A 23,145-nucleotide genomic window follows, 5' to 3' on the forward strand; every position below is an offset into this window, starting at 1 on the left:
TTAATCATGTCCCCACAAGGGGTAATTGAGGATTTAACCTGAGGCTTTTCCAGAAATCATATTGAAGATAATGTAAAAATAGTATTTGCAAAATGTTTCGCTTTGCTTTTAAGGGTAGAGGCTCAAAAATGTTAAAACCTAAAAAAATTAAATGACTTTTAATTTCCTTAATCAACTAAGGTTATCTTTCTGGCTTTTTTTATCAAGCCAGGGTAATTACTTTGATGAGAATTTTATCCCAGATCTTATAATTGCCTATCATTTGTCATTTTAACTTGAGTTGAACTTCCATGGAAGCTAACCTGAGTGAGATTTGCCCACTGAAAGTCCATTTTGTTGAATATTAAGAAAAATCATGTTCAATAAGCCACAGTTTTCAGCATATACGTGTGTTTTGTCACTTTGAGTTTGATGACTTGGGTGGTAATTCCACCAAGAATGTTGTTTTTGCTGAAATGCACTTTGCCAATATTTGTAAGTTAATTGTTGCATGTATGGAAACATTATGACAATTAGAGTTAGGTGAGCATAGGTGCCTGCATGTAATATTTTTTATGGCATTTCTCCGGAAATTGTTTCAGCTTTATATATGATTTCCCATAAAGTAACACTTCTTAAAATCTTTATGCTAAGTTCATGAATTAAAATACTGAATTAATGACTTCATTAGTAATGTGTTTGTCTCCGTAGATCGCTATGTTAAATCCTAAGCTGACCAACAGCCTCAAGGTAATGATAGAATTGACTCGAAGACTTAATTCCTGAAAAAATAAAATAATGAAGATTCTCCTTTAAAAACAAATTTTATGGAAGAAATTTATCAGAAACCAAAATTAAACCCAGACAAAGACAAGAAATCTAATTTGATTCTGATGGTAAAATTTCTCTTTTTAGGTCGTAATGCTTGCTGGTCCAGGTGGTCAGGTGGAGATTGAGCAAAATTTCCTTGGGAAAAAGTTGGTATCCATAACTGCCTACTTTGGAGAGCTGATACATGAATGAGGCATTTTTTTAGTATTTGTCTCAAATCTGCATTTGCATCGAACATTGCCTTCCACAGGACTGAAACATTTATCAATGAACCTCAATGTCATGCAAGTTTCAATAAGGTATTGTTTTTTACATTTTATGTTTGACTGAAACTGTTCGTGCAGAAGGGCATGGTTCTCAAGTGTCACAAAATGTTTTAAGAGGGATGTGCTCATTCCATATATTCTCAACAATGCATTTATTTGCTATCCTCTCTTTGTCAATCATTATAGGATTGTGTACTCGTATGTTGTACCAACGCTCTTCTGTAAAATAGTTTTCCCAATAAAGACTTCAACTCTTAATAGTTCTGGTTTGGATTTTTTAATTTTATTTTTAAAAATCAACCACAGTTGACATTCATTCATTGTCAATTACAACATAGTCCCTGGGGCCTCATTCTAGCACCCTATGTAGTTGCAGCAATAACTGAGGGTAATATAATGTGCTGGATTATATGTTACAGTTAAACTTGCTTAACGAGCACCTTGCATAGTGAGTGAAAATATTTTTTTAGAAATTTTCGTGTAACAATCGATTTTTTGCATTAGTGATGAGGGGAGGGGAATTGTTATGTGCCTGTTACTTTAGTTTGTGTTCAGCACTTGCTCTGTTTGCATCTTAGTGTCGCTTGTGTTAATACATTTTTCCAATTTTATGTCCAGACATTATATGTAATATTTTTGTGTAAATTTTAATGATATTTTGTATATGGTTTGAAAGATTTCCATGAAGAAAAATCCAGGAGAAGACAGCCACAGGGGAATAAAAATAACTGTAGAAATGTACATTGAAATCATTGAAAAGCAATGGGAAGGTGTGAGTGTGGTGCTGAAATAGCATGTACATTCAATTTGTCTACATCAGCAATTTCAACTATCCTCAAGGGCTAAATTAAGGAGATAGGTGCTTCAAAGAGAGTAACCAGAATATCTACACAATAGTTACAAGTGGGTAACTGTTGTATCATGTAATGAGAAACATCACTCTATTAAGGCAGTGGCTATGTGCTCTAAAAATTCATTAAATGATAATGTTGTGTTACATTTTCACAAAATTTTGAAATGAGCCGATGCCTATAGATATCTTTCTAGGAAAAAAGAATTAGGAGTATATCATAATTGCTGAACTAATTATTTTGTTTCTTTTTTGTTTTCTACAAATTTAATTTGCATTCCAGGTTAGTTCATTCCATGATAGAAGAAAAGATGAAGATGATTCATGATCCTATACAATGTTCATATAATTTTTGAATAAATCTTGTACTTAATTTATTTTTTTTTGGCATTGAATGTTTGCATTAACTTGTTTTCCATTAATTTTTATGGAAAGTATTGTTTCATTTTGCGAGAATGATTCCAGAATGAATTATACTCATTGTGCAAGGTCCCACTGTTATTGGGGATTTGGTAGTCCAGTAGAGTGCTGGAATACTGACTAAGGCCAGGCCAGATCAAAACTGGGCACCCTCAACTTCACCCAAACTGTAATATTTTGGGCACCAGGTCTTCTTGGGAAACCAGTGGTGACACAATTGAAGGAACCCTGGTGTCCCCCCTCCTTTTCCGATATGTGAATTTCATGTGCTGTTGGGCTTAATATTAGGTGAGATCTACCATCGCCTATCAAACCAGCTATTAGGTTTCAGGATTACTGTGGTTTAACATTATGTTTTTTTAGTTCTAAATGAAACCATTGGAATATATGCTGAATATTTTGTTTTACAACATGCATCTAGTCCTAGTAATGAGGACAAATAGGCAACAGAAATAACATACATTAAAAGACAGGTTGGAGGAATCTTGTCAATTTTTATACTAACATAATGTTAGTGTAAAAAATACAGGTCTATATACTTAATATAATTAATTATGAATGCAAAACTAAATATATAGAATTTCACCGTGGAGAAAGTGTTTGATAGTTAGATGAAGGGAAGAGAAGATAGCATGCTGGATGTAATTAATGAAAATAGAAAATATGCAGAGCTAAATTAATGGGTTTAATTTAATACATGATTTTGGGACATCTTAGTGTCATACTAGGTGGAGCTTAGTCTCTGGATCTATAAAAAATCCACCTTGATCAATACTGGTGGTAAAAATAAATATGAAGAAGCCATAACATATATGGGCATCTGTGAACTGGATGATTGCCTGAAGTGAGAGGAAGGCCAACATTCACACTGATTGTGGAAAATGAGGTTCTGAACTTGCTATGAATGTCATTATGATTCTTGAACCTTTCTCACTCTGGTGGACCCCTTTCTTTCTGTTCAGACCTCTGCCCAATTGTTATGTGATTGAAATAAAACCCAAATTGTGAGCAGTACAATTGTTTTTCAATTTTTAATAAACGATATAAATGTTCCATGAAATCATACCGGGTCCTGTTAATTCTATAAGTTCCTTGTTGCCATGTGAATTGATAACTGGACATACTTACTGAATTGTTGAGTAGTTTATTGTTAGTTTGGAATAAGATACATTTATTCTTTTATGTTTGTTTAATGAGGCATTGTTTTCAATGTCACCATTTTCTCCACCTATGAAATTCACTCTAAAGATTTTCTTCACTCACTTCTAATTCCCTCATTTGTTTAAAATTTACTCTCAGTGCTTTTCCATAAATATAACTCTTTTATTTGCTATCATCAACTACTGATCAGCAAACCATACCTAGCCAAAACCAATTTGGATAGTGTTGATGTTTTTGCCCTTTCATTATGCTTAAAATTAATTATTTTTTTCTCCTCTCTCCCAGTTCTCATCAGAGTACAAAATTGTCCGCAACTAATTGTCTCATATAGAGAAGGGCACTTCGGCTGCCTCTTTAAATATTTTCTCTGAGCCTGCATGAAATCAGGGTAAAACTAGTGGCTGGAGCAATATAGGAACAAACAGAAGATATATCACTTCCTGTTCTACTCCCATTTATAATCCTGCCTGCATTACTCATGGACTCCCCATTAGGTAACTGTATTTTTGCCTCCCAATCATATTGTTTAATGCGGAAAGGTCTCAAAGTGGTTTCTTACTATGAAATGCTGATGGTTCAACTGAATACTCCCAAGGTTTGGTGATGCTTTCAATATGAAACTCACCGGACGTGGTCCATTGCAAATTTTGCATTTTTCCAGAGTTGAAAGTGAAGAGATTTGTTTCAGTTAATAAAATCCAGGGGGAAAGCAGAAAATGAGGAAGCATTCTGAAAGTATGAGCTATGGGTCAAGTGCTTATCATCCCATGGTGAGTGCTCTGAAGGCAACTTCAAGTAAAAGTTTGTACATTTACTCCTAAATATTAAATAGTGTTTGTGTATATATATATAATATATATATATATATATATATATATATATATATATATATATATATATATATATATAATATATATATATAAAGATGTATATATATTAAATTATGTGACTGCATCTTAGTAAACTATGACTTTGAAAGGGAGTCCAAACGTTACAGCGTGAGTCATTTTCAAGCAATATCAATTTTAAAATTTCATGATATTAAGTATGAGTATTTAATGCTTTCCAAAAATTCATTTTATATGTTTAAAATGTTATTTTTCTTACATTTAAGCTCAAGTTGTTATTTACTGTGTGTTGTCATGAATAGTTTGGATTTTTTGACTAAAATTTGGTCATAAACTCTAGGGCCAATCTATGCACAAGATAAGCAACTTAAATGAAAAATGTCGTCATGGCAAAATGAATTGTTCCCAAGAATAGGAACTGTGATTGAACCATGCATGCATGAATTTCACGTTAAAACATTCTATTGCGTGAGGATTTGGAGGATGAACTTAATTGGGTAAATACGGTGTTTCACAAGTTTAATATGCTACTTGTATTCCTTGTGCTACTGTCAGAAGCCCCACCATTAATTTTAGCAAAAATATTGGTGAAATGTACAGAAAATGGTTGCTAATTTGCTCCATGTTCCATCAGAGAGGCATTCTATTTCCTTCTTTTCTCTGGATTTTCATGTATCCTGCATGAGTAACTCCATTGTATGTACTTAAGTATTTCATTTTTGTTTTTGGGATTACTCAATAGTTATCATTGGTTTCCGCCATGCATACTGTATAAGCATAGATTCCTGGTGAGTAACAATCATTTCTTATCTTGTTCCTATTTTCATGTCCAATTTAACATAATTAATAGAAAACATCAGTGTATGCTAACGTTGATAAATCTACTAACTACATTCACAGGAAAAAATTGGAAATTCTTAAAGACCAACGATACCATAATTAATACCATTGAAGTTTGATTAAATGTAGTCTAGGTATGACTTTTAAAGAATAAGTTATTCTTGTGGGCAGTTTGTTATAAGAAAAGCTTTGTGTATAGAATACAATGGAGATGAATGCCTCTAAAAAATTTGTCCCTTTACTACACCCCAGGGCTGGTTCAGGCTCTGGTTTTTATACATTCCAGCTGGACGCTTGTCCACAATTACTATCCAAGGGAAGTATCAGTAGAGGGGAATGGGTGGTCGACCCCTGTTCTCCCAAGTCCAACCCCATGTATGTTTATTATCGAGAACAGGTGACTTATAACATTGATTTAAGGTCAGTATAGATGTCTTGGTCTACTCAGTTTGTCGCAGATGACAAAAATGTCTCATTAACTTTACTCTTTTACGTAGGAGGTGAATGTTTCAGGGGAGAACATTCAAGATGAAATTGTCTACCCAACTCACATAGTGTAAGGCTTAGGTTACAGGTTAACAATGCATCAATCGCTCTCCCCATATTATTTTTTTAAGTAATTAAAATTGGCCACGCACCATCCCTCCGACACGTATCACTTTAATTATTCCTCTTAATAACCTTTCCTGTCGCTCAAAAATTGTACGCTAATGTATGAATTTACAAAAAAGTAAAATGAAAGTTAAACTGACATGCCAAATTAGTGCTTTTACTGAATTGTGTGGTGTGCCTTTCATACTTTTTCGTCTTCGTAATGAAAATTTTGATGTTATAACGTTCACTATTAAACCTTGGTCACGAAACGCGACGCATTAAATTTAGCGGGAATATAACTGATTTGGAAAACCCATGGTAGCGCTGCATTCGCTATTTGCTCTCAGCATTTGTTTTTGGAAGTAGCTCATCTGGTCGACGTTCTCGTCTTAAATTGCGAGTGTTAGGGTGTACGGTTGCTTAAAAGTGTGAATGATGTTGTCTAACGCGAGAAACATCGGGTCCATCATCGTTAGTACGGTTAGTGCCACTTTTTGTCTCCAAGAAAAACTTGATTTATTTCTAGTGTAACTATGAGTATTTTTCTACTTTAGCTTCGAAATGCAAGACCTTTGCAAACTACGGCTGCGACACACTCCGAAAATCTCTTTGTTGTAAGTATTTTTTCACATATTTTGACTGTTTCTCGTTTTCAAGTAATTTATGGTGTGTCATGTTTTACGTTTATTTTTTTCTGAATGGGATTGTAGCATCGAGACTCCCCAGAAAACAATTCAGACGTTCCATTCGAATTCACCAGCGAAAATAAAAAGGTATGGGTATTACTGGGTACTCCTTTTATTGTATGACTGGGCAATCTTGGTATGTACAACAGTTTTTCATTGATATTGCAGCGAGCAGAAGTTATTATGTCAATATATCCTGATGGCCATCAGCGCGCTGCTGTAATACCTCTGCTAGACCTTGCTCAGAGACAGCATGGTTGGCTTCCTATTTCCGCGATGCACGCAGTTGCTGATATGCTCAAGATGCCAAAAATGAGAGTATATGAAGTCGCAACTTTCTACACGATGTTCAATAGGTAACTTAATGCTTTAAGATACGATGTTGAATAATTCACATATTAGCGTATTGATTCTTCTGTTCGTTCATTCAAATGACATAGGACTCGAAAATACTAAAAATTTAGCAAGTGATGTCTGCAGAAATTACCTACAAAGTTGAAGAAAATTCATCAACCTAATGGTCTAATAAATATACAATCCGGAAGACAAGGAATAGTGGAAATTCAATTATTCTACACATTGCAGCACACAAAGATCAGGCTTACCGCAGAAGAATCTTTCTGTAATTTAGTCAGTCCTGTTCCTCCTTAATACTTTTTGGCTATTCAAATTTAACCCCGAAAAGATGGCATGGTCCAACAATGATCCATCGTTATGGTATAATATAACAGGAGGTGGCTGTTTTTGTGAAGGTTTAAGGAGATTTGTTTCAGTATTCAATTCAATTTCTTTAGCGATAACTCTCGTTTCACGGTTGAATGGATATCATTGGTTCTTGAAAATCATTGTGGCTAGGGGCTTGCAGTGACAGGCCGGTCATGCATTTATCGCTGTCAAATGTCTCAATTTCCCAGGCATGCATTTATCGCGGTCGAATGTCTCAATTTCCCAGGCACCATCATTTTTACAAGTTGACTGAGTGGCGTGCATAATGGGAGAATATCTGCTATCCCCTACTTAGTGATTAATGAAGTATGATTCTTCGTCGAAATAGAATTCTAGAGACGGACAATTTTAAGATTCAAATAGGGGATCCCTATATTTTTTAAAAGTTGTTTAAAATGCTTTGTTCAAAATTAATCCGCTATCAGCGTTGTTTTAATCTTCCTTCATTTGCGAGTTTCTTCCACCTCAAGAAATTTGGTACAAATTTCTTCACGTTTCCCTTTTTTTTAGAAAGCCCGTTGGGAAATATCATCTGCAGGTGTGCACCACTACACCTTGCTGGCTTCAGGGGTCTGATGGCATAATGAATTGCATCAAGAAGAAGCTGAATATTAAGAATGGCGAGACCACTCCAGATGGAAAGTTTACATTGGCCGAAGTTGAATGTCTGGGAGCATGTGTGAATGCTCCAATGGTTCAAGTCAATGACAACTATTACGTAAGTTATTAGTTACATCGTTACAAGTAATAGGACTGAGCTACTATCTAATGTCAATTGGCATCAGTTGTCCATTTTCGTTTATCCTGGAAAAATGTGAATTTTAGATTTGAAAGAAGTGAAGGGTTCACATGTTTGAAGGCTCCCAAGTTTCCTTTGATGGAATAAATTTTGGAAGGTAGGGTTTAGTCAGGCATTTCAGTTGGTAATTTGTGGTGTGAATGAACTGTGGAGGTAGATGGAGAATCAATGAAATTAATGTGCTTAGAATGCATCAATGGAGGGTCTAGCAATTATGTTTGTAAATACAGATTTTATTAAGGGTTACGTTATGTTTCAAGAAGTTGGCCAAATCCTGTTCAGTTGATGGAATGCAGTTTTCAAAAGCATTCTTTCATGAAATAATGAAATTGTAATGCCTTTTATGTCAGTTGCATGCTTGTTGTACTTATTGCAGACCTTGCTGTATAAACCTAGATACCATGCACGCCCATATAAGGTGCATACCCATTTTGATTACTTTGAGATGAAGGAAAGATATCTGGAAATGTGTTGGAAATTTTAATTTCATATGGAAGCCAAAATTGTCTAAATCTATAGGGTCAAACATTTTTTGGGTAAATTCTTAAAAAAAATCTCCTTTTCAGAGAGATAGCTAAGTCATTGTGTAAGTCTGACATATATCAAGTGACAGCCATTTTCATTGATGCTGCATAATCAAATAGTTATGTGCTCAGCTAGTTGTTCAAAAGTAATTGCAGCACATCATACAAATATTCAAGGGTACTAATTCTGAATTTTGGCACTTCAAGTAAAATGAACCATTAGCAGAGGAGAATGATCCCATCATGCTGTGGAGCTTTGTGAGTTATTGTAATTTTTTTGAAACTTTTACAAACTTATCTGACAATCTTATTTAATTGCCTCAAAATGGAGGAATATAGCTGCAGTTAATTTTTTTACTTCCAAGTATTAGAAGGGTCCTCTACCTCCTCTGCCTCATGGTATTGTCGTTGATGATTCAACTGGTACCAATCGTGTATAAGCCTTATGCCTACCATGTTGCCTCGACATAACACCTAAATGTGCTCCTTGCCTATGCTTTAATTTTTTTAAGTATTGGGGTGCCTGGTTATCTAGCCGAGTCTCCAGCTTTTTTGGATCTCTTTCATTTTCTCTCTCCTTTTGGCCGTTAATAAAAAACAGTGGACTAGAGCATTGAGAAACTTAAATATACTCACTTACAAACAGCTTGCAATGCAATTTTCTCAACTAATTGCATTTGTATCACCTATCTGTTTACGGACTATTCTTTCTAATTTTAGCATTGATATTAACATTTGTCATAGTAATTGTGTTAAAATTGAGTGATGATGGTTGTTGATGTGGAAGAATGTGTGTGTGCTGCTTTTGGGACATCTACCAGGATCCTAAGTTGATTCTGATGATGCCAGTTCATTTAGTTTCTTCAAATTTATGTAGGTTTTTTGTGTGATTTCATACCAATTTAATGCATATGGCCTGAAAATCTATATAATGGTCCCATGAAGCATATGGCAATGTGTGTAGCTTAATTTTTGGCTATCTTATAATAAAAGTGTGCCAAATATTATCCGATGATTTCATATTGTTTGAAGTTGACATATGGTCAGATTTTGAAGCCCTTTGCGAGCAATGGCATTGTATGCTACTTGATATTCAAGAAACCACAGAGATATTGACCAAAGAAATCAATTCATGGTGCTTATAATTAGTGACTCGGCAGTTACAATGATCAAATCCCGATCAAGGCAAATTATTTGTACACTCTGAAATTGTTCCATGGTTTAGTTGATTTAGCAAGTGAAATAATGCCACACTATATTGAAATGTAATGAAATAATTGACTTTGTAATTCCACACACTTTATTTAAAAGCACGACCAGGTTTCGCCGTTGAACGTCATCATCAGGAGCCTGATGTACCTGTACCTGATGATGACGTTCAACGTCGAAACCTGGTCGTGTTTTTAAATAAAGTGTGTGGAATTACAAAGTCAATTATTTCATTACATTTCAATATGTTATGCAAATTCCACAAAGTTACGCCTGAGACAACAAATTTTAATGCCACATTAGTTAAGGTAAAATCAAAATTTTCAAATTATTTCCTTGGAAATAAATAAAAAATAATTTTGGGTTTGTTTTTTTTTTAATTTTTCAGTGTAATCTACTTATAGTTGATGCATCTCGGCAATTCTCGAACTATTTTAAGCTGCCTAAAAAGTAGGGTTTTGGAAGGTCCTTTAATGGGCATCTGGGTTGGTGATGACCTCATTTGACATGAATCGTTTTCTGCTAAGCCTTTTTTTCATTTTTGGAAATTAAATGAAGTCACTGTGGGTCAACTCTGGTGAATAAAGTGGTTGCTATAATAATTTGAACTCTAATTCCATCATTTTTGCCATCGAAACTGCTCAGGTGTGTACCTGTACATTGTCTTGATAGAAGGGAATTATTTCTTTGCCAAATAAGGGCATTTTGTTCTCTTTCTTAGCTCAACCAGAGCAATAACAGTGCATAATACTCTTCATTTATTATGTGCCCTTTTTGCAAATAATCAATGTTGATCATTCCGTGTACATCCAAAAAACCATGACCATCACCATTTAGGCCAATTTCACTGCTTTTTTCTTCTTCGGAGCCAAATTGCCTTTAAAAACCCACTGTTTTGACTGTCCATAGTGTGTGTTTGTGTACCCATGTTCAGTCCACAGTTATGTATTATTGCAGAAACTTGTCTGAATTTAGATGGAAAATTACCAAACCAGCCTTTCCATCCCCAAACCAAAAATTTTCAAGTTTACCACATGATTGTTTGTTCTCCAATGAGAGCACACATGGTGGCTATCCTGCCAAGTTTTTTTTCACTCCCAATTTTACCTTCAAAATGAAAACAGTGTACCTTGTGATTTGCCTGTAGCTAGTAGCTTTTTGTGTATTTTGTAAACTTTGATTTATGATCACTCAAAACCATGTCGTGGATTTTTTTCAATCATTTCGGAGGAAGTCACTTCTTTTGGACGTCCCAAGCGATATTCATCATGTATGGATGTATGGCCATGTTTAAACTCATCTGCCCAAATCTAAACAGTTGCAAATGGAGGAGAAGATGTGCCATGAACTTCATCCTGCGCTGCTTTGATCTTTTTTGATGTTAAGCAAATAGAAGTTTAATCGCCATGTAAAACTCAATCGTTCCTATGTTTCTTAACAAACAAGTTTGCTGCTTCAATTGACTATGAAAGGAAATCATGTGATTGATATAGCTGAAGCTTAAATAGCAGTCTAGTGGGAGACAAGGCTCTCAAAAAGCAAACCTTTTCTGATATTAGGAGCACCATCTCTTCTAAGATGTAGTGAAGTGCCCATGTACCATGAAGATTAGTCATTATAATGGCTATATTAGATTAATTTGTAATCTTTTTCTTTTCTTCAAAATTGCATCTCTAAAGTGCTCTATTGCTGAATGCTTCTATCATGGGTTTGATAATATCTAGCTTTGTACTGGTTGAAAGATTTCAAAAACCTTTTTATGTCATTCTCATTTCCATGAAATAATGTCAATATCATGCAGTGAAACCTCAAATATGTTTTGGGAGTGATTCCTTGCAAAAGATGCAAATTTTTAGTTGGTGTTGCATTGGTATTTGGAGAAATAAATTCTTTCAAGAGTGTATTTTTATGTTTTGTAAATATCTTGCAGAAATTTATTGAGATAAATATTTTAAGCAGCACTAATTTGTTCATAGACTGGGTAAATTTATGTGAATATAATAAGGCCCAATGCTGAAAAATTGGGTTAAAACTTCTTATATTGGAGGATTTCCAATGAGCCTATATTCGCATAAAAGTTTTGCGGAGTTTCTACTTTTGCAATATTTTTGTATTATTCAACTTTTTCAAAGAAATATTAATCTGCAGGAAAAGAAAATAGCTTGTATCTTAAGCCAAGTAACAGCTGTGGTATAATTTGAGTGATTAAAGATATCTGATTCGACAGGGAAAAAAAGGCATGGCTATCATTTAGTTCAGATTTCCATGTCAGAGGAATAATTTTCAGATGAGCAATTTAAAAATTCTGCAATGTACACTTCAAATGTCAGTTTACTAGCTATAAAATAAGTTTAATGGATCAGTTTACATAATATTTCTGTATTATCAAACCTTACCAATCATGAACGAAACTTAGGGGAAAAAATATGATGAAAATGAGCTTGTCAAGCAAATTAAAGGATTTGAATTTTGTATGTTTATCTGTCTGTACTTGATAATGATCACTTGAATTCAGGGTTTATTTCAATTGCCATGCATTGGAGGTTTCATTTTACATGCAATGATATATTGTGTTCTCTATTGCAACTAGCTGTTTAAGCTACAGGGAGTAAAAAAATTACTCCTGTCAGAAAAATAAAAAAGAAATACTCCTTGTTCAAAAATCTAAGTGTTAATCATTGTGTGAGTTATGATTCATTTAATATATTTTGTTTTTTCTTTTTCAGGAGGACTTAACGGTAAAGGATATGGAGGAAATTCTGGATGAACTTGGAGCTGGTAAAACTCCTAAGCCTGGTCCCAGGTAAGCTTTTCTAAAACATGGTTCTTGGTATATGATTAGGGTTGCTCACATTCCCTGTGATTTCATTTGTTTTTTACTTCATGTTTGCATGAAAGCAGTCTCAAAGAATGACCTTTGAATGATACTTGAGGAATATTGAAATTTAAAACCCATTGTTGGTGGTTTATATCATTAATAATGCAGCACTAATATAGTTGAAGAAAATACTTCGGAAAAAGCAAAAAGCAATGGCCGTGAATAGTATTTCCTCCTCTTTTCTGTTGAATCAAAAGACTCAAAAGTGGTGCTCAATCCGTTCCCTCGAAATTATCTCCTATAAGATCATCAATCACCTACCTACCTCACTCAAAGCAGCCTTTCACCCAACCCTCACTCTATCCTAACTTTTATCTAATGACTAAGGTAAACTGAAAATGTTTCTCAAATCAGGCATTTATAAATCGAAATGTGATAGTTGCAACATCTCTTAATGTTGGTCAGGCAGGGAGAAATTTCAAGATGCGAGCCAAAGAATGAAATGCGTCACAAAAATCAGAATTCCAATATCCTCTCTGGAAAACACCTCATAGAATTTAACCACAATAGCAATTTTAACCCCAAAATACTGCATATCCTTCCTTAGGGATTAAAAATGGAAACACTCAAGCAAATAGAAATACAAACACGTGGCATTTGCCAAAAAAATCCTTTGTAATGAGCAAAAGTACCCACAATCCTCTCCACTCCCTGCCAAGGAACTAACCTTGAGGGGGAAAACGTGCATGCACCTGATTGCCTCCAACTTTCCCATGTCATGTCATAGCCACGGCACCACCGCCTCTTCCCTTACTCCCTGACCTTCAAACATAGACATTCCCCTCTCCTATATCCTGAGCATATATATTCCGGTGCTGAATAATGAAATTTGTAACAAATGATACCATTAGTCAGTGAAACTTGTCATCTCTTAAAATAGTCTGTGGAAGAGTACAAAATCTTTTAATTTGGAGGAATAAGAGTTTTTTCAAATTTAAAATTGGGTTTTATCGGGGGGGGGGGGGGGGGGGGGAAATCAGAAAGTTGCCTGTCCCAAACCTCATAAAAATCGCTATCTTATTTCCCAGCCAATAATATACACTTTTTTTTGCCCCAAAATAAGCTCTAAAATAAGCCTGCAATGTATTGGCATAACTTCAACTTTTACGCAAGCTGATTTGCCGAGTATACTTACTACATATATACTACATTGAGTATTATTTCCCAGGCATAGACAGATTTAGCATAGGCTTGTCCAAAGTTTAGGAACATTTTAAGAATTGGACATAAATCACAGGTAGAATGGGATTACTGTTTCAATAAAAAATAATTGTAATTTAAGTGAGAAAGTTAGTGACAGGTGAGCATAAGACATCAACTCATGATGTCACACTGACGGTAAGAATGAATGGCCATCAATTTCTGGGGTCTGTGATTGGTTGAAAAAGTCCTAGGTAGAAGTTAAAAGTGAGACTATCGTAATGTCTTTATTAAACTGGGTAAATAGTAATGCACTAGATGGAAGTAAAGATGGCATAGTGTATGAGGAAAGTGAAATTAACTGTGGAAATGATTCAGCAGCAGTGATCATGAATTTCTGGGATTCTACAGCGAATAAACGTTGATATATCTTATAATTTTTTAATGTAAAAATTCAATTTTCTTCGGAATAATTGTTAACACTAAAATATTTTGTTCCTTTTTAAATATTTTTTGTAAATTCTAACCTGAAAAATCACATTGCATCTTATTGTGTAAAGGCACTTCTCTTTGTCCGGGAAATGCAGTAATTTGTCGAGGAAATTGTGGCGGTGGGTATCACATGAAGTACTCACCAGTGGTAATAGTAATTATTAATTTTCTCTTAATATTAGTAGAGTACTTTATGGTGGATTTCATGTTGAAAATAGAAATGTAGTGTTCAGGATAGACACACCCATCTTTTGCAATAGTCATATCTCTGTATTTCATTTTAAAAGGTGGCGATATTTTGATTAGAGAATGATTCGAGTAAGTCAGACTCAGACGAAGTTTCTATTGCTCATTTCTTAGTCCCGAATGAGTACGCGAAAAATGTCAATTTTAAAATCCCTTTGTCTAATGAGCATGTATGGTAATGTGGGTTGAGTTCAAACACTTGATTTATGTCAATATAATCATCATGTATTATATTTTCTGATGAGTGCGAACTAAAAGTAAAAATCCCTCAGCCTATAGAGACAGTGAGGAGGAGGAAAATCAGGTAATTTCATTTGTCGCACCCTGGAAAATATTCAATAGCACCATCGCAGCACTCATCACAGAGTGGGATAATTTCAGACACTTGCTATACATTTATGTTTTTGGTCAGTCACTCACTTTCGTGATGGTTGGGGAGCATATGTTTTTTTAAATATGTCTTATATTAAGATTAGTAATTTTGCATGGATTTTTTTATGTTAAAACACAGTACAATGCTTTATTTTTCTGTTTTATATCAAGTGAATCATTGAATTTGAAAATCGAATATAAAAAATATTGTGAAAATTTTATTGATGGATCTAGAATGAAAATGATTTTACATTAAAATTCTTTTGTTGAAATGGGGAGGTTGAATGTGCTGAATGAAAATGAAATTTAGCATGCGATTTACTTGATTTGAATTAAAATTAGACCAAAAATAGTAAAAATTTCCTCTTTTTTGAAAAAATGAAGACAGCTACCCGTTAAAATAAAATGTAACCATAGATACCATCATGTTTTTTAAATGAGCACATCTGTAAGAAAAGTGTTTCTTCATATATATCAGCCATAACATCCATTCTTCAATTATTGGTATGACTGAAAATCTTGAAATTGAATATGAGGTCTGTCCAATAAATACGCGAACTTGAGGCTAGAAAAACATTAATTTGCAACATTTAGTTTTCATTGATTTTGTCCCTTTCAAAGTACTCTCCATTAGTTGCTATGCACTTATTCCATCTTCTTGCTATGAAGATGGAATAAGTGCTACTGTTTAAAGCACCCTTGGAAGTCCTCGGCAGTTAGGCTTTTTAGTTTTCTCATTGTTTCTTGGTTTATTGTGTCCACGTCTTCCTAGTGATGTCTCCTTCATCACATTTTTGCATTTTGAGAACAGGAAAAGGTTGCAGGGAGCGAGATCTGACAAATGAGGAGGATGATTAAGGATGGCGATTGAATTTTTTGTCAGAAAATGGACAATCAATGCTGAATTTGCAGGTGCATTGTCATGGTGAAGGATCCATCCAGCGCCTTGAGTCAAATTTGGTCGCTCACGATGCATGCAACCTCTCTAACACCGAGAACTGTTAGGTAGAACTCGGCATTTATTGTTAGGACAAGGGACCGCACATGATCAATGTTCTCATCAAAACAGGTGGTTGAAGGTTCAACTGGCCTGGCATCATCCTTGCGTCTTGTCGGCCATATTTAAAATGCTAAATCCATTTGAAAGCGGATGTTTTCTTCATAGCATTATCACCGTAAACAACTGTCAACATTTCAGTAATTTCTTGATAACCTTTACAGGACTTCACCAAAAACTTGATGATTCGATGCTCTGTCATTTCGTCAATTATTATTTTCGACAAACAGTAAGAACAAGGACAACAGGAACTAATATAACTGGCACCATACGCACAGCTTGACAATCCACCAAGCACAAACAGATCATTGGGTCTCTGGCTACTAGAGCCGCTAGTTGGCGGGGCTATAGTCTCTGCATCTTGGCCACCAGATTACACTAGTTCGCGCATTTATTGCACAGACCACGTGTGTTCAATAGCAAAAAATGAAATATATGAGCAAATATGATAATGCTTTATGACCATTTATGACACTAAATAAATTAAAGAAATGACTATCGTAATCCTAAGAAGTCTGCTGCTGTGTTATTTATAATATGTTCTCGATATGTTTCCTCAGGAATGGAAGGTTTGCTGCTGAACCTGCTGGAGGCCTGACTTCTTTAAAAGAAGAGCCATATGGACCTGGCTTCAAAGTTAGATCAGATTTATAAGATGGATATTGAAATGTTGATAATAGTTGTGATCAATTTGTTCTGTAAATATTTTTGAATAAGAGGTGTGTAGTGTTATTGAAATTAAATTAATTATTACATTATTTGTTTCTAAACTATGTGGACCATTTCAAAACCTCTCCCTCACTTTGATCACTGGTGTACTGTGAATAGCATAAGTTGTAGCATTTATAAGTGGATGTATGCAGTCTTATTTGGAAAAGTCAGTGTATGCGTCAGCATTCAACGAGCTGTAAAACTAGGTGTGGAATTGTGTGCTCTGGAATGAAATGATTTTAGATCAATGAGTTTTAACTCCGAATTGGGCAGCAGTAGTACCTACTAAGTATCAGAAAAAATTGAATAGGAAGAAAAATTAATATTGTTAAAGATCAGTTGATATTTGGGCAGGGATCGTCGCAAGCCATTAATGTAAAGAGATCATGGATGGGGAAATATGACTGTTGTCAGGATGGCTCTTGCTTCCCAAATAAAAACCTGTTCATGGATCACCCTGCAAAAGTGGTTAATGAACTGGGATGATTGTATTAGACAACGTTTTAATTACTACTTTAGAAGTGAATAATGGTGAAACTAAGTGTATAAAAGTGAAGTGATAGTGTACGAGAGAGAGCAAATGGGGAATTTATTGTTCTTCTCAAAAGTTGAACTGAACTGAAAAAAGCTGGGAAGTAATCTATGTGTTATCCTCCTGCCCACCCCTCAAGTAATCCCTCCTCATATATTTCTCTTCTTTTTTCTTTATTTGTATTCTTTTGCTATTCTGTAGTTGGGAATTGCATTTACCTTTTTTCTTTGGAGAATGCAGTGGTCTTGATCAGGACTTCCTATTTTCTTATTGTCAGATTTGTTGGGGACCCTTCACCAGCTGGCTTAAATTATGAATTTAAAGTACAGGTTCTTGATATATTGAGAAATTAACATGAATAAGAAGATAAAATTATCATATTTTGAAGAACGTAGGCCAGTTAGAAAACACCCTCTACTCCTTGGGTTACAGTATCTTGTTGGTTTGGGTATAATACATGTATATTCTCTGGCAGTGGTGGGGCACAGAAGAAGATCAAAGTTGGAAGTGGAGTCCATTCTGGTCACTTCTAAATATCAGCCTCATCATTAAACACCTTTGCAAAATGATCATTTGAGTTTCTACTAAGTGCCCAATGAGCCCCAAGGAGAATCTATTCAACTGCTCGAATCGAGACTAATTTCAAATAGTTCTGGCGTGCTTTGGAAATGACAAACTTTTGTCAGGTGTGGGATTGACATATCTTCAGGGAGGTTACCAAAAGGCCTTTTGAGTAGCAGATGGGATTCAATAATGATCAAGAGACCTATGCAGGATTTGGGCGATCACGGAACCCCTGTTGGACGACCACCACCAAGGAAAGGTCAAGGACTAGCCCCGATTAAGGAACTGATGGGAAGGATGGCATTGATAGACTGTGTAAAGAGCCAATTGAAGACAGCTGCTGCAAGGAGTTCCTCAAAAGTGAGTCTTACTCAGAACCTTCTTACCCATAAGCATAGTTATTGTTTTAGAAAATTTATATGATGACGCAAAGTGCAGATAGTCAAGGGGCTGAGACCCAAAGTTAATGCTGTATAATGGTTGCAATTAGATAAAAGCGGTTACCTTTGAGGGATACAAGAAGAAACCTAGGGAATCCTTGGAAAATAGCATTTGATTTGGTGCATTCTAATAATGGGAAACTTTTAACTTTGTAGCCTCAAAAGTCATGGGAGAGGCAAGATCTAAGTTACATATGGGATCAGACCCATACTTGGATGCAAGTTAGAACCATTTAGAGAAATCATTCCATTTGGTACACCGTAGATTTTTATGCATGTATCATGCTTAGCACGAGGCAAGGAGATAATGAAAACATTACAGCCTGGGCAAGTCAAGTAGACATAATGCAAACAGACCTCAGATGGACCATGTATGAATTTATAGGGGTAATAATGGACTTCAACCACTAAGTAGATATGTTATCAGCTTTCTATTGCTACTACTTTCCCCCTTAATTGGAATATTCTTATTAAATTTATATATACTAAAGGACTACAGAACAAACCTTTCCCATGCAGCTAAAGTGGTTCACAGCATCATCAATGAAAGGATGGAGAGCAGGGCTAATGATTATTTAGGGGATGATAAGTTTATAATTAGGTAGGGGAGAGGCACACATGATGCCATTGCAATAATGAGAGCACTAATCGAGAGGAATATAGAATAAATACAATCAGGATGTATTTGCCTGTTTCATAGATTTTGAAAAGGCATTTTGATTCCATTTGATTGAGTGAATTGAAAAAACTAATTAGTATATTGCAGAAAATAAGAATAGATTGGAGGGACAGGAGGCTGATCCGCAACCTGTACATGTCTCAGACTGCTCAGGTGCAAGTAGGGAACGGAGAGTCAGGATGGGCAGTTTTAGGAAGAGGTGTAAGGCAGGGTTGTCCATTATCTCCGGTGCTGTTCAACGTATATGTGGAGGAAATGCTAGAGAGGTATGAGAAGAACTGGAGATAGGTATGAAAGTCTGCGGGGAATTCATAAAATCAGTTAGTTATGCTGATGACCAAGCTCTAGTTTGTCAGTTAACCAAAGGGTTGCAAGCATTGCTGAGTGAACTGCAAATTTGGTGCGATAAATATGGGGTGAGAATCAGTGTAAATAAAATAAAGGCTATGTGATTTTCCAAAAAGACAAGGCTAAGCTTAACGTTGGGATAGCAGGGCAAAAGCTAGAGCAGGTTGAACAGTTCACATATCTATGAAGTGTTTTGGACCAAAATGGTCAAAGTAGTAGGGACTTAAGAATTGCATTTTGCGAAGAGGGTTTCATAAGTAGGAGGGAGTTGATGACAGGGACGTTGAGTATGGATGTTTAGAAAAGGCTTTTCAAAACTTGGATATAGAGTGTAGTTATGTACATCATGGAAACACGGTCATTGGAGCAGGATAGCCGTAGATAAGAGGCTTTTGAAATGTGGCTGTGGAGAAGGTTAAATGGACCGAAAGGAAAGCAAGTGAGGAAGTGCTAGGCATGGTGGGCGAGGAGAGGGGATTGTTGAACTGTCGTCCTCCGTTTGAGTCACAGCTGAACACACATCATCTTCTGGGTGCCATGACTGATTAATGGAATATTCAACAGGGAAAGATCACAGAAAACTCAACATCTATCGACAGTAGCAAAATTCAGTTTGCAAAATGGGATTCTTTCCCAAGAAAATGCCCCCCCTCCCCCATCTCCACCTTTTGGAGTGGAGAGATCTGTCGGCTTCTTTAGTTAGGAAACCCTCTTCCAGATGGCCTGGAATAAGTCCGAACCACTGATACTGGTCTGATGGCTATCATTTGTCTCTGTCTCATACGGGAAAAATAAGTAATAGTAAGTATTTTTCTGGTGAGTCGGCTTGTACTTTTAGGAATGTGTAGCCAAGATGCTCAAACTTCTAAGAAATGTTCTTTCGGATTTTTTGTAAAGAGAAGTTACTCTTGACCATACCTTATGGAGAAAATTGGATAATAATGCATGGCTGTATGTTGCATCTTTGGTGGAGATTATGGGAGTCCTCTATCAAGATCAAGATCCTGTTGATGTGAATTAAAAGAGCACAGGGAGATTTAGATTCGATACAGAAAAAGGGTTGTGGATTAAAAACTCAAATAAAATTTCAGATAACTGATAATAGCAATGTTAGTAACAAAGATATAGATAATAGCACGTAAGTCTAAACTAAATCTCTTGTAGAAATCCAAATAGTAGGCTTTTGTAAATTACAAATAGTTTCACCATGCTTTAAAGCTTTGGGCAAGACAATACTATATATTAGTATGACTTCCACTAAATTTGTCCGAGGGGACTCCCTTTTTGTACTTCATGATTTTAAGGGAAAATTTAAGGCAATAGTTTTTTTTTTGGAAAATTTGATCAAGTGGAATGCTGCATATTTTTCATTCCCATATTTCATGATAGTAGACTTTCGGTACCTTTAATAATTAAAAAATAACCATGCTAAATTTAGAAATATGGCTGAAAAAATAAACCACTTATTGAATTTTATGCCGCTTTGTTTCGATCTACATATGTACCCTGTCTGCAGTAAATTTTTTTTGCAACTAGAAAATGAGAAATGTGCAGTTTGTATTGCTAAAGTTTACATTAAATAAACATGAATGTGAACTGTGATCCAAATGTTTTTCTTCTAGTTGATTATGTCCACACAGTAATTATTCCTCCCTATGATTGTTGGTTGAATTTTTCACCAGATTAATTCTTTGATTATATTTTTTTTACCTTATTATATTTTAGTCAACTTTTCCCCAAAACTACTATTGTGTTTCCAAACTTTTTTTAACAATAAGATTCTCTGGGTATTTTCCTCTGTGCGATATTTTCTTTTTATTACAATGTAAATCATTATTTGCATTTTCCTTCCTCATTCATCAATAGATACTACTGACCCCATATGTTAGAATGAGAGGCTTTAATTACTCTTCCTAATCAATACTCACCAGTATTATGAAATGTAATATTTACCATTAAGAGGTTTTAAATAATATTAGTCAACAGGAATATATTACAGTGTTCTCATACTGCAACAGAATCATCACTTGTCCCACAAGTACATCTATGCTGCCTTCACTTGGTCCAACCTGGACCACCTGTGAGAACCAATGGATGACTCTTCTCCGATGGCTGGTGAGTCTGAAGACATACAATGTTTTCTTTTATATATTTTTTAAGAAAAAAACTTTAACAGTAAAAAAGCTATTTCTATCCAGAGTGAAATTTGAAAATTGCAGTTTTGCTGAACCACAAAACCCATACTCAGAATATGCTTATCTTTAAAACCTGCTTTTAATTTCACCTTTTTTGATGCAATGAATTCCATTCTGAAAAGTATATTTGCACTCGTTTGTTGTGTTACATATACATATTTGCTAGTCAGACTACAGCATATGGAGTTTATTACATCCTAGCTTTCATCTCTGGCAGCCCTTGTCATTCTTGTCAGCCCTTTTCTTGTAAATCCCTGCCACCCATTGAATACACCACACCTTCCTGCATAATCAGTATTGGCCTCTGTCCTCCTCAGTATGGGATTCCAGTACCATCTCTCCTCCTTTATCATTCTCATGTGTTCACATAATTTCAGCCTTTTTTCGTCAAATTTTTATCATTTAATAATAATCACTCGTACCCACATTTTGATTTCTTCATTTAGTATTCCATCCATTTATGGAGACACTGCTTTGTGTCCTAAAATCCATTAAAAAATTTTTGTCCTACTTTCATTTTTTTCTTGTTGTTTTCCCCACCTCCGGGTAATTAATTGCTATGATCTTCATTTTCACATTGAAAATTCTTCGTTTCACATTAATTGTAATAATTCTGTGTTATTTATTTATTTATTTATTTGGGATACATTGCTGTTAGGCGATAAGCCGGGTGGCAATGACATGATATAACAAACAGTAGTCATTCTTAAAACATATCACAGTGTCATTAAATAGTCGCCATTAAATAGTGTCATTAAATAATCCCATCATGTATACCTTTTGCATTCACGCCTAAATGATTTAATGCTTTTGGGTAAGGGCTTAAAGAGTTCATCAGGCAGCTGGTTCCACTCTTTGATTCCCATATTTAGGAACGAAAACTTGGCGGTGTTTGTCCTTTGGGGCATGTATTTGATTTTAAGCGGGTGATCATTCCTGCCGAGATAACATGGCTTATTTACACTCTCGTTCAGTTCTTTCCAGCCTCCGTCAGCTTTCAATATTTTAAAAATGGCACACAGTCTATTCAGCTTCCGTCTGTTCTTTAGTGACCCCCATCCTAGTGAGCCTAGCATGTCACTTACACTGTCGGTCTGCCTATGTCGCCCTAAAACGTACCTGGCAGCCTTCCTTTGCACTGCTTCTAATTTTTTCACATGCCCTTTTTATATTGTAGCATGTGACTGTCGACTAGTTTTCATTTACCAAATTCAATGTATAATGTCTTCATCTCTACTGTAAGGGATGACATTTTTGAAGTAACTATAATTGCCAGTAATACTCAGAAATAACTATGAATAATTAAGTGCTGCAAATCGGTTCACATTTTATTAAGGTCATTTTCCTAATGTTTTAGAATTGTTTGCGGGTATCCACTCATAGGTATAGGATTTCAGAGATGTTTGTAAAATTTGGTGTTTTCCTGATGCACAATTGTTTCGAAGTCTTCACAGGTTTTCCACCAGTTCAGGGTTCCATACTTTAGGGTTTAGCGGCTAATATTCAAAGATGCTAGTTTTCAGGACTTATGGGTTACCTTCTCTGTATCCATCAGGAATCCTTTCGTTCAGGCATTACTTTCAACCAACAGTTTATTTTAGAAAGCATTCCTACTTGCCGTTCTACCATGAAACTAATAATACCACCCTTTCCTCAGGTAAATGTATAGTTTTGTCCAAACTTTGGTATTTGTAACTTAGCTTCACCTCATGAGTGATGAGGAGAGGGGAATTCCCAGAATGATTGAGCATCTGCTAC

General features: G+C 35.3%; 2 protein-coding genes across 2 annotated transcripts in view; both read left to right on the forward strand.

Annotated features, from left to right (window-relative positions):
• The window catches only part of Tgs1 (Trimethylguanosine synthase 1), a 31,394-nt gene extending 30,080 nt beyond the window's left edge, over positions 1–1,314 (forward strand). Inside the window, exon 10 of the mRNA XM_071584307.1 lies at positions 895–1,314. Coding sequence (XP_071440408.1) covers positions 895–1,002 — 108 coding nt within the window. The 3' untranslated portion in view covers positions 1,003–1,314. The remainder of the gene's footprint in view (positions 1–894) is intronic.
• A 4,816-nt stretch (positions 1,315–6,130) lies between these two features.
• Positions 6,131–16,676, forward strand: ND-24 (NADH dehydrogenase ubiquinone). Its single transcript, XM_071584305.1, has 7 exons — positions 6,131–6,269; positions 6,344–6,403; positions 6,500–6,562; positions 6,644–6,831; positions 7,712–7,919; positions 12,460–12,536; positions 16,479–16,676. Exons 1-7 carry the CDS (start codon positions 6,222–6,224, stop codon positions 16,570–16,572), a joined length of 738 nt encoding a protein of 245 aa, XP_071440406.1. The 5' UTR covers positions 6,131–6,221; the 3' UTR covers positions 16,573–16,676.
• Positions 16,677–23,145: the final 6,469 nt, after the last annotated feature.

Source organism: Hetaerina americana, unplaced genomic scaffold (assembly GCF_022747635.1).
Source record: "Hetaerina americana unplaced genomic scaffold, ioHetAmer1.1.p SCAF_178, whole genome shotgun sequence".
NCBI lineage: Eukaryota > Metazoa > Arthropoda > Insecta > Odonata > Calopterygidae > Hetaerina > Hetaerina americana.